The sequence below is a fragment of the Lygodium microphyllum genome, chromosome 10 (genome assembly GCF_053477565.2).
Source record: "Lygodium microphyllum isolate KBCC chromosome 10, Lygodium_microphyllum_v1.1.10, whole genome shotgun sequence".
NCBI classification, from domain to species: domain Eukaryota; kingdom Viridiplantae; phylum Streptophyta; class Polypodiopsida; order Schizaeales; family Lygodiaceae; genus Lygodium; species Lygodium microphyllum.
Window position 1 is genome coordinate 95,480,366 of NC_141144.1, and position 12,040 is coordinate 95,492,405.

The 12,040-nt window shown below is 39.7% G+C and overlaps 1 protein-coding gene across 3 annotated transcripts in view; it reads left to right on the forward strand.

Annotated features, from left to right (window-relative positions):
• The first annotated feature begins 2,651 nt into the window (after nucleotides 1-2,651).
• LOC148030308 (uncharacterized) overlaps nucleotides 2,652-12,040 on the forward strand; it is a 123,020-nt gene continuing 113,631 nt past the window's right edge. For 2 of the 3 annotated variants that reach the window (XM_087686604.1, XM_087686605.1), the window contains exon 1: nucleotides 2,652-3,690. In XM_087686604.1, the coding sequence (XP_087542730.1) occupies nucleotides 3,557-3,690 (134 nt within the window). In that variant the 5' untranslated portion in view covers nucleotides 2,652-3,556. Of the gene's footprint in view, nucleotides 3,696-12,040 lie in introns of all 3 variants that reach the window. The other variant, XM_087686606.1, reaches the window with a different exon arrangement.

Here is a 12,040-nt window from a genome sequence, read left to right on the forward strand (position 1 = left end):
GCAAATGAGGATGCTAGAATAGCCTTTTGATCAAAATCTAACATTTACCAATTGCATGAGACATGGCAAATTACATTGACCTATCCTTTCTCTACTTTATCACATTTTTCTCTCTTCTCTCTTCTACAATACTTTCTCTTTCCTCTCTTTTTTTCCTCTCTCTCTCTCTCTCTCTCTCCTACTTTCTCCCTTTTCTCCACTCTTTGTTTGACTCTCTGTCCTCTCTGAGCATTCTCTCTCCTCTTCTCTTTACTTTTGCTCCTCTCTTTATTGTATTTTCTCTCTCCTCTCTATACTCGAATCTCTCTCCTTTCTTTACTTTCTCTCTCCTACTCTCTTTTCTCCACTTCACTCTCTCCTCTCTCTATTTTTCTCTCTCCTCTCTCTATTGTATATTCTCTCTCCTTTTTATCTTCTCTCTTTTCTCTCTCTACTTTTTCTATTTTTTACTCTTTGCTCTCTTTCCTCTTAACTTTCTCTCTCTCCTCTTTCTCCTCTTTCCTCTCTCTACTTTTTTTCTCTCTACTCTACTTTCCCTTCTCTCTCTACTATACTCTCTTCTCTCTCACCTCTCTCTACTTTCTCTATTGTCTCCTTACTTTTGCTACTGTACTTTATCTCTCCTCTCTACACTCGTCTCTCTTACTCTTTCTATTTTCTTTCTTCTCTTTACTCTCTATTTCTTTTCTCTACACACTCTCCTCTCTCTACTTTCTCTTTTCTCTCCCTCATCTCTCTACTTTACTTTCTCTTCCCTCTAGGTTTTCTTCTATCTCTCTCTCACCTCTCTGCTTTCTCATTATGTTCTTTATTTAGCTCTCTTTCTTGTCTTTCTACTTTTTCTTTTCTCTCTCTACTCTACTTTCCTCTCCCCCCTCCCTCTACTTTCTCTCTCCACTCCTTTTTTCTTCTCTCTCTACTATACTCTCTCCTCTAATCTCTCTATTTTCTTGTACCTAACTAATTTACAACTAAACAAGCTCAACTTGTTTAATTTCTTCATTTTTAATTAAATATTTAGCAAATGAATGTTTTGTTTTTTAAAGTTAAAATTTTCGAGACAAATTTATTCTCAATATTATGGCAATTTGTTGTAGTCTTACTCTAAGCTCTAACTTGGCTTAGTTTACAATAGCAACTAACATTGTAAACATTTCTCTAACGAGCTCCTAAATAACCCCAAAAATCCTACCCATATATTATTGACTACTATGGCTAGACAATTTTGTCCACACTCTCTAAATTATCTAGTAATTTCATAACGTATTTTAGAGTTGAGTATAGAGATATTCAAATCCATGGATTGTTTTTTATGGATGAGGTTTTTGCTCCTTTCTAGGTAAAGGGGCCAATAAAGTGATGCTCCCCTTACGTGTGAATTCCTTTTGCACCACTTAGTATTAAATAAGGGTCAAAGGTTTACATACAAATCTTAGCCTATATATTCAAGCACTATCAGTTGTCCTTTCATCTTGCTTATCAATCAATCTATCCATTCAAGCTCTATCAGTTGTAAGAGCTTCACTATATATTCAAGCACTATCAGTTGTCCTTTCATCTTGCTTATCAATCAATCTATCCATTCAAGCTCTATCAGTTGTAAGAGCTTCACAACATCCCCACCCCCACCCCCACCCCCCACCCCCCCCCTCCCCCTCCCCCCAAACCCCTCTCTAGGGAGTTCCATCTACAATAGCTTGTTGTTTGTAGCTCTACCTCCATACCCAACAACATGCCCCACCCCAATCTAGTGACAAAATTATTGAAAGGTGGATCACTTTTAGCCACTTGCAATTACAATACAAAACTAAAACACTTTATTTATAACTAGGGTTGCTTGATAAAAATATCAAAACACCCCAACTTTTTATTTGAGTGCAATATGATGACATTGATTGATTATTAAGAAATTATGATACAACTCACTCAAACAAACAAGATCCAATGGTAGACCATCAAACACCACTTTATTGGCCCTTGTATCCAATGGTAGACCATCGAACACCATTCTATTGGCCCTTGTGTCCAAAGCCAAATGTAATTGGAACATAGTGGGCATTGTTAATGTTATGTCACGTGATCAAGGGCTTGTGCTTGTACACAATAACTTTTCTTTTTCGAACGTAATCTGGTTGAGAAAAAAGTAGTGACATACTCAAGTATGTGAATATCGGCATCATCGATCTTAGTAGTATTCACAAAAACTGAGGTTTAATGTGAATTGAATTGCAAAATTTTCAAAGAAAACTTTTGAATGTGAATTGGTTGATAGTAAAGTAGTGACATACTCAAGTATGTGAATGTCAGCATCATCGATCTTATGAGCATTCTCATACTCAATGTCGGCATCATCAATCCTACTAGAGGTCTAATGTAAAATGAATTGCAAAATTTTCAAAAAAAAAAACATTCAAAACATTCAAATCTCAAGGAAAAAGATTTAACAATTTGAACTATACAAAAATCTTCTTCGATAGAAGATTGACAAACAAATAAAATGTGATTAAAAAATCCCAAAAATTTTTGAGTTAAAGTTTTTTTTGTTTCGTTGGAAAGCCCAGCATCTTGGAGGGGTCCAGAATCCAGATCACCTGCAATGGCGGCTTGTCGAAGGTTTCTATTCAGAGATTTAAGGTCGTACAACAGTAAGGGCAAAATCTTCGGATGCTCCGCCTCTAGCTGGTTCTTCCTTTCACTCGTCTTGTTCAGTACCAATGTATTCCTTTAATTGGAACAGGTCGAGCATCCTCCTCCCCGTGGACATGGCGTCATCTCCAAGTATAGACTCCAGCATCTTCCCCTTTGAGGATATGGCGTCATCTTCAAATAGAGACAGCAAATCTTTTTAGTTTGCTTACCGCTGAGACCGCAAGTCATCTCTTTCTTTCTTTTTGGATTTGCCATTTTCAGAGGGCAAAACGGGCATTCCGCAGCACAGCTTGTTGGTTTGAGTAACCTCTGATAGATATGTCACAGGAGCAGTGCAATCAGACGTCGAAATGGGTCAAAATGATGTGCTGCTTGTGAGTCGGACCAGAAAGTAGAGGAAGATCTTTTATGCATGGGTATCAGTGGTGGGATTAGCCTTCTGCTTTGGCATCAAAAGCTTATGCAGTGAGCAGCTGTACAGGGTTGATTCGGTCACACATGTAAATGAGCAAAGGCAGCTGTTGATTTTTATATTGGTCTCCGTTCCAGTGCGCTCTGAATGAATTAAAGCTTGTGGCATGACATGAAAAAACAGCTACAGAGAAGTAGTGTAAGGATAAGTCAAAATCCAGGCTATTGTCCCAGGTTCTCACACTAAGAAGGAATGGCCAGTCTTTGAAGCACAATGACTAAGCATTGCCCAGTCATAAGCATCAGCTTCCAGCCCCACGAACCTATCGATGTTAGCTAATGCATTGGCAATCCAAGAACTGAGCATACCTCAAGGGATGATGCTGTATGGCATTCTACACGTGGGCACTTTCTAGAGGTCAACTATGTGCACCCAAAGGATAGTCATTCAGATTTGTATTGGGAAATCTGTGCAAGCAGTTTTCCAAGCTCAACAATGCGTACTCGAAGAATAGTCACTTGGTCCCGGGTTGGGAAATCTGTGCAGGCACTTGCAGCGTACTCTGCTCTTCTTTGTTTCACACTTCTGATAGTATCCAAGATCGGCTCTCAGACTCACTTATCATGGTGGTAAGGTCAAAATCATACATGCTGCACTTTTCTTCATCAATGCCCAATTTGCAGCACTTGATTGATCTAATCTAACATAGGCATGGGTGATCAAGCTGATCTCACAGTGCATACTAATACTCCACCAACTTGACACGTCAGGTTGTAGAGAATATTGGCTCTGATGTATGGACATACGACATATATTTTGAACGTAACCTCATAAAACAGTATGATCTTGTGTTGTATGATGAAAGATTATATTTTGTACATGGTTTTGCGAATGCACCCCTTATGTGTTCACAGTGTGGACATTTATTTAACCCATTAAGATGGACAAATTACTCTTGCACTCCCTTGCAAGCTAGAGAATGGTCAGTACGTCTACCAAGTGTAGGGTTTGGAGAAACCGGTATAGCCAATAGAAGTAACTTACTCAAAAGAGTAGGCTAGAAAGACTAGTGATGTGGCTAGGAGTATGAAACCGGCCACTTTACCCATTTTAACTTCTTGAAACTTTGATCTTGTTCTTATGTAATTATTTTCAAGATATGAGATCAGCCTATCAAAACCAAAGATGTTATATTATTTCACATATTGAAGCTACAAAAGTAAGTTTGGAATTACAGTAATTGATTTACATTTTAGTATATGAACTATGTGTGTGTGCATATATATATATATATATATATATATATGTAGGTAGGTAGGTAGGCCTACGAGACAAACCTATATACAAAAATTCCACGTCTCAAGTATCATGTAAAAGTTGAAAAGAGACTAATTCTAATTGAATGATGAATAATCTATCACTAACTTCATCTAGTGGATATGACAAGATGAATTATATCATACATGGTGCAAGAGAGAGGAGGGCTCTTACATCTAGCTTACCTTACTTGGATATCCTAGTTCTCTTCCATTGCTTGCTAGTATCGTGCCTAAATGTGTTAGCAAATATGTCAGCTCATGTGTGAGTCTGAGCTGCATAGGCTTGGGCACATTATTTAGGTTATTTAAGCATTTTTTTATTGTGTCATTTTATGGTCATATTGGGCATTTATTGCTGGCCGACATGACATATTTTGTGGCATTATTTGTGCCTATTTATTCTGGGCTCCTCCTTCTCAGTTGGTTAGTTCACCACGTGGAGGTCTTGTGGAGACAAGTGCCGGTGTCGGTGCCCACGCAGCCAGTGACTTGCTGTTGTATGCGACAGTCTCGTGTTTGATATATGGATTCAATTTCCCGAGCATACATCTGAGTTCACATCTGTATTGTGTTCTTTCTTTCCCTTTCTCTTTTGTCTTGTGTTTCAGTAGTTTATTACAGCTTATGTTTACGCTTTCATTGTTGCACCACTTGTGACATGGTATTAGATTTCAGGATTTGTACTCTTGCTGTGTTTTCTTGCTGATTTCAGGACTATTTTTACCCTTGCTGATCAGGTGACTGCTGCTCCATATAGGCGACTTGTTTTACATGCGTTTTTTGGAACCGGTCCTAAGGCTCAGACAAACAATTAGTCCAATTTGTCCCAATGGCTGCCTCTTCTGGCCATGTAAAGATCTCGGCTTATTCCAAGAGATTTTTGGGGGTAAGAAGCAACAACAACAAAAGAAAAGAAAAATAAAATATTTATATAAGTAAATAAGAAAAGCAACTGTAAAAAGTATCACCACGTGGTGACAGGCTTCCTAGGATCATGAGGAGCTTCTTCATCGGTAGTCTTCATCGATGGACTTCATTGACATTGGCATTCCTCATGCCATTCCAGGATCCATTTCTCCTTTCGCCACATCCAAGAAGTGAGAGGGGTGTTAGCAGTCATGTTTGTTATGCCTTGTCATCTCTTGTATGTGAGCAAGACAAGGACTTTAGAGGCTCTTACCTATCTATGACTTGTTTTGATGGAGAAGGGAGCTCATTCTAGAGTACTCAATTGATTGCATTTCAGTGCATTTTCTCCTCCAATCGGGATTTTATGTGCATTTCCTAGGGCAATTTTTGCATTCTTTAGCTCGTCTCACCTGCCGGACATTGTCCATCATTTTTGGGGATTTTTCTGAGCATTTTTAGTATTTTTATCAGCATTAAATGCTGATCAGCCATATTTTTGCCCTAGATTTCAGGTGTCTAGTTTTTTTGATATTTGGCTACTTATAGCTAGTTCCCACTTGGCAATCAAATATATTATCATCTTCCCTCCTTCCTTGGTAGGTGCACTCTCCGACTCCATCATCTTCCTCCATTTTTGGTGGTGGTGTTATCATTAGCTTAATCTGGTGTACGTTGTGGGCTATGTGTAGGGACTGATCTTTCCTCTTGTATTTAATATTTGTTCCTTGTTTAGTGCAGGTTTCTCTTCTTCTTCTCTTGCAGATTGTCTCTCTCTCTTCCTTTGTGTTTGAGCTTCTTCTTCCGTTGCGCACTCTCACAGTGTTTGGATGATGGAGATTCATCCTCCTATCTACATGCTTTTAGGATTTTCATGGCTTGGGAATGCTACATAGCCATTATTGAGTGTGGACTAGTTGGCTCCACAATTTGCCTCCATGGCATTACATAGTGGGTCTTTTGGTCATTTTGCTATGTTCTAGTGTCTTTATATCAATCGACACACATTGGACATTTTCAGCCTATTTTTACGTACCCACCTCCTCCACCCTCTACTTATCCCTCTCCACCACCACCTTTTTATTCATCTTATTTCACTTATCCGACACCTCATTGTTCTTCCTCCTCATTAGCCAAACATGCCTTTAATGACAAGACTCGTTTTAATAGGTTGAACTTCACTACTTGGTCAAACTTGATACCTGATTACACATCCTTGACTCATAGAATCTATGGGATATTGTGTAGGGGTTGGAACTTCAACCTGATCTCGCAATTGTTCCATACGAGGTTGTTTGCCCATGGAAGTCTAGAAATATGCCTTCGCTATTGTCGAGTTGATGCAAGGTCTATTACTTGAATTTCATTTATAGCTTCAACATTTTGACTTAGAATCTGAGCGTTGTGGACACGCTTGACGAACCGCTATGTGGTTGGGAATAGGACCGATCCCCATCACATTAATTTGGGTCATGAGCTTCAAAAGTTCAAAATCATTGACTAGGATGACTTGAAAGTAAGTTGGTTATCGGTGTCTTCTCGTTGAGTTGTCTACCACGGGGGCTTCTAAATCCTTGGATGATTAGGTCACATTGTTACTTAACAAGATGCCAAGGAAATACTTCCATTTTTGGCAGCATGTGATCTCACAGTCTACTATGCCTATATTCTATGAATTTTTGTGTTAGCTATTGTGTTATGCTTGGTTGTTTGGTTAGTTTCATAAAATGACCTGTATAGAGGGGACTCCGGCAACAACAAAGGGAAGGGCAAACAAAATCAAAACTCCAATCAAAATAACAAATAAAATCAAAATCAAGCTACTGAGACCCAAGGAGACTCATGGTCATATCTAAAACTCGAGTCGTAGAATATAGTGAATGATAATTGGTATTATCAACATTAGTAGAAGGTTAGCCACTTTGATGATGAGTGTCGATCAAAGGCAAGAGGCACAACACGAAAAGCTAAGGCTCAAAACCTCTTCTCTTAGTTGGGAAATCCACAATAAGGGAGATAGGATGGTGGCAATCCTTGGCAGGGGCAGTGGCAAGGCAACCCCAGTTAAGGTCCTTTGACTCTTAGACCGATTTAGTGATTGCTCGCAGTGAGACATACCCTACTGGCTTGTACCACATGTGTTGAGATATTTGCAATTACACCTACTTCAGTCCCTTTGTGAGGAGCAGTGAGGGCTCAGGACCAGAATCCCATATGCATAGTAGGAGAAAGTACCACCACTCAAATCCTATAAAGCATTGTACTTGCACTCTTTTTCTAATGCAATGATAGTACTCTTTCTTTCCAGTAAAGTGTCATGTCACTGTCAATACACAAGATTGTGTTTATGAGTCTAAGTCTCAATCTTGGAACCCCCTAATTCACTTGTGTAACAATTTGTCCTAGTCAGGGTCAATGTCTTCATGAGTTTCTTTTTCATCTTTCAACCTCCATAGCTTTCGCATCTGCCATGCTCTAGATTCCACGTATTTCACATGGTATCAGAGCTTAGCTGAGCATGGCCCAACTCTCCTTTCACTCTTCTCAGCTCCTTTCCATCTCTGCTCAGCTCAGTTTGAGTACTGGACCCTATCTCCAACTTCATTTGCATTCCTACCTTCAATGAAGCTTCCATGGCAGCCATAGCCAGCAGCACCCTATCAGCTTGAAGCTTTCATATCTCTCTCCATAGGTCAAATCTCTCTAAACTTCCTTCTGGAGAAGTGTTTCTCTACTTTCAGAGCTCCTCCGTGGCACCTCAATCATTGAGATTGGGCAACTATAGCTTCAGCATTGCCTCTTTTCAGAGTCGCTGCCATAACTGTGTCTGTGGACAGCCCCTACCTACCTCTATTGGAGCAGCCATATCTCATAAACCAAGCCATATCTCTTCGAGCTTTTTTCTCGAGAGTTGTTCTTTAGGTCAAGGCGCAACTTCTTGGCACAAAAATCAAGGAGATTGATGCACACCATGCCCGACATTTGCATTTTTCAAAATTTGGGCGCAGTTTTGACAGTGACCACTTTGAAGTCTTAGATCTCTCAATTCGGACAAAATGAGTACAACCCTCTTAGGGGGAGTTAGATCCATTAGTGAGGGTCCTCTATCTTAAAGGGTTTGAGCAGATTCGACCTGTGGAGCTTGTGAGAGCTCATTCATGAGTTGCTGGTCCCTGTTTTGACAGGACAAGCATAGCCAACTTCACCAAGCTAAAAAATCTTATCATTTTCTCTCTTTTGCCACTGAAACAACCCAGTGCCACTTAGACCTGAAGGTCCCAGCATCAAATCAAGAAGGGGAAGATCTTGATTTGAAAGAACTTGAAGGATTTTGCAGGTTTGAAAGACTCAGGGAAGAAACATAGTGTCTATTGACGCTCATTTTTAGTGATCTAAACACTTGTGTCTCGTGACACATCTCAACCAACTCTTTTGCTGCTTAAATTTGATAAGTCTGAAGCTAATTTGTGCTGGTCCCTCAAGTCGAACATGGGCAAAGATTCTTCAACTATCCGTTTCAAAGGAGTCGGGTTTCATACCTGGCAGACCTGCATTAAACTGATCCTGATGAAGAAGGGCCTCTGGGCCATTACCACTGGAAAAGAAAAGAAGCCTTGTGATACGGATCTTGCTATCACTTGTCAAAAGAATGATGATAAGCCTTAAACCATTATCAAACTGGAGCTAGACGACAGCTATATCCACCATGTGGATAACTGTGAGACTTCACAGGATACATGGAAGAGACTTGACACTTTGTCGGTGCACAGTCTAAATTATTAAAGTATGGTCTCCTGATTGAGTTTTTCAGGCTTGAAATGAAGTCCAGCACATCACTTGCCACACATCTAAATTACACGGAAGAACTTCTAACCCAACTTGCAGGAATCAACATTAAAATGGAAGAAGATGTTTGCATCGGTGTTCTACTTAAGAGTTTGCCTCCTGAATATAATAATGTATCAACAACTCTAATTAATATGCTAAACCCTGAACTTGTTGATATCTAGGCATCACTGTTAGAGGAGGAAAAAAAGCTAAAAACTAAGGAAGAACCAGGTACCTCTAGAGATGAGCATGCGTTATATGTTCACAATAGATACAAAGGCAAGAAGGATCAGCCCTTCTGTGATTTTTGCAAAAGGACCGGACACACCGAGAAGTTCTGCCACGCCAAAAAGAGGTCCCAAAAGGCCTATCTAGTTGCAGTCAAAGAAGAAGAAGAAAACGAAGAAAAGGAAGAAGAAGAAGACCATTAGGAAAAGGACAAACCTCATCAGTCCTATTCAGACAGACTTTTTTAGCTGTGTATTTCCTAGCCCTAATGCCTCAAACATAAACTTGTAAACTCCTCAGTTATCCTTGTACTACAACATTTGTACACTTTGTGAGGCCCTTGCTACAGCCTCTGGATGCCCATCATGTTTGTGGCACCCACACTTAGACAGCCTCTGATGTTTTGCCATGTTTATGGTGTGCCCACACTTTGTAGGTGTTGCTTTCACTAAAGCCTCTACCTGTCACCCTCATTCTTGGCAAACTTCGTATGCATATTCAGAGCTATGTGGACACAGAGGAGTTCCATATTATGCCTTTAGAGGGTTGTGATGTTCTGTTGGGTATCCCATGGTGCCACAGAGAGCACGCTATCTTGGATACCTACAATAGAATGATTACTCTTGTACATAGGGGTAAGACTCATGTGTTAGATGTGAAGCTTAAAGGAGAGTTTGTCCCAGTTGTTTCTACTTCTGCAATTACTTCTGTAATGAAAAATCATATTTTTGCGTACTTGGTTTTTGCAAAGCAACTTAATGAAGTTGACAGTAATGTGTTTGTACTAGATGAAAGTAGAAGAGCTTTCTTGGATAAATTCAGTGACTTTCTCTCAGATTCGTTACTAGGAGAGTTACCCCCTGAGAGGCCTGAAGATCATACCATAGATCTTATTCCAGGGACTAGTCCGCCCAAGAGGCCACCGTACAGGGTCAGTGCGGTGCAACAGAAAGAGATTATGACATAGGTCAATGAGCTTTTAGAGAATGGACTAATTCAGCCCAGTAGTTTTCCTTTTTGTTCACCTGTGTTGTTAGTTCGGAAAAAGGACGGCTCTTGGCAAATGTGTATTGACTACAGAGCCTTGAATAAGAACATGATCAAGAATAGGATTCTGATTCCGAGGATAGATGACATTCTTGATTGATTACAGGGAGCAAGAATGTTTAGTAGGATAGATTTGAAAAGTGGATACCATCAAATCAGAATCAAGCCAGAGGATATCCATAAGACTGCTTTTAGCACGACATTTGGTCTCTATGAATTTTTAGTCATGTCGTTTGGATTGAGGGTCAATGCTCCTACTACATTTAACAAGATGATGGATAGAATTTTCCGCCCTTATCGAAGTTTCATTGGCACATTCTTTGATGATATGATTATCTTTTCAAAGAATGAAAAGGAGCATAGAAAACACCTAGTTGGAGTCTTTAATGAGCTTAAGCGTAATAGATTACTCATTAATGGTAAGAAGAGCGAATTCTTTTTGGAAGAGATTCACTTCTAGTGCACTGATCTACTGGCAAAGCACCTTTTGAGATTGTGGAAGGTGGAAAGAAGTAGCCTCTCATTTTGCAGACAAAAGATAACATCTTTGAAGAAGATCGTTATGTAAAAGATTGGGAAGAAGCATATAAAAAGGTCAAGTATGCCCTAGAAAAGTCACAAGCTAAACAAAAAAGAGTTGCTGATAGTCATCGTCGGGAGCTCTTCTTAAAAAAGGATGATTGGGTCTTATTGCGTTTTGAAAAGGCACGTTTGAGAAAACAGAAGGGCAAGGAACGTTTGTTTCCAAAGCTGAGTATGCGTTACTATGGCCCTTTTCAAGTCTCAGAGAAGATCAATGACGTAGCATATAGGCTGAAATTGCCAGTGAATTGGAAAATTCATAATGCATTCCATGTGAGCCTATTGAGGCCTTTTATTGGTGAAGTGCTAGAAGATATGGTTCAAGAGGAACAGCTTGAAGTAGAGGAATTAGATGAGATTCTAGTTCGCGGGCAGATCGTGGCACATAAGGATAGGAAAGTGAAAGGTAGAGTTATAAGAAGATTTTTGGTGAAGTTCAAGAACTGTTCACCAATGGATGCCAAATGGATGGAAGAGGTTGAATTGGCAGATTCACCTCAGTTATTGCAACTTTATCGAGAAGCTTTCTTATTGGAATCTACAGTGACTTAGAATGCTTTTTGAAGCAATGTACATTCTCTATTGCACAGTTGAATACTGCATCTCATTGAATAATACATAATGTATGGTTTACATTTAGCATTAACATGTGTATCATTGAATGAAATCTCAGTGCTTTGAAGTCGTATTTGTTACACTTCAGTTGAATGAATATGCATGTTGTGACACTAATAGTTCGCGCATACGTGCTATCGCCCTGTGTTGCATCCGGAAACATGTATATTAGAAAGGCTCCTAGTAATCATAGTTGGATATAGGATGTAATTCTCCACCTATGTGAGACTTGAACTTGCAATGACACAAATGGTAGTGGGGAAAAGTCCTACCATCGCCCCGTGTCATCTCTTAGCAAGTGATACATACGATGGCACTAATAACATGGAGAATCTTGTTATCGCCGTGTGTCATTCGTTAGCATTTGTGGCGTGCAATCGAGGTTGCTTGCTTCTTTCAAGAGGGGGGTATGTCACCAGGTGGTGATACTTTTTACAATTGCTTTTTTTATTTA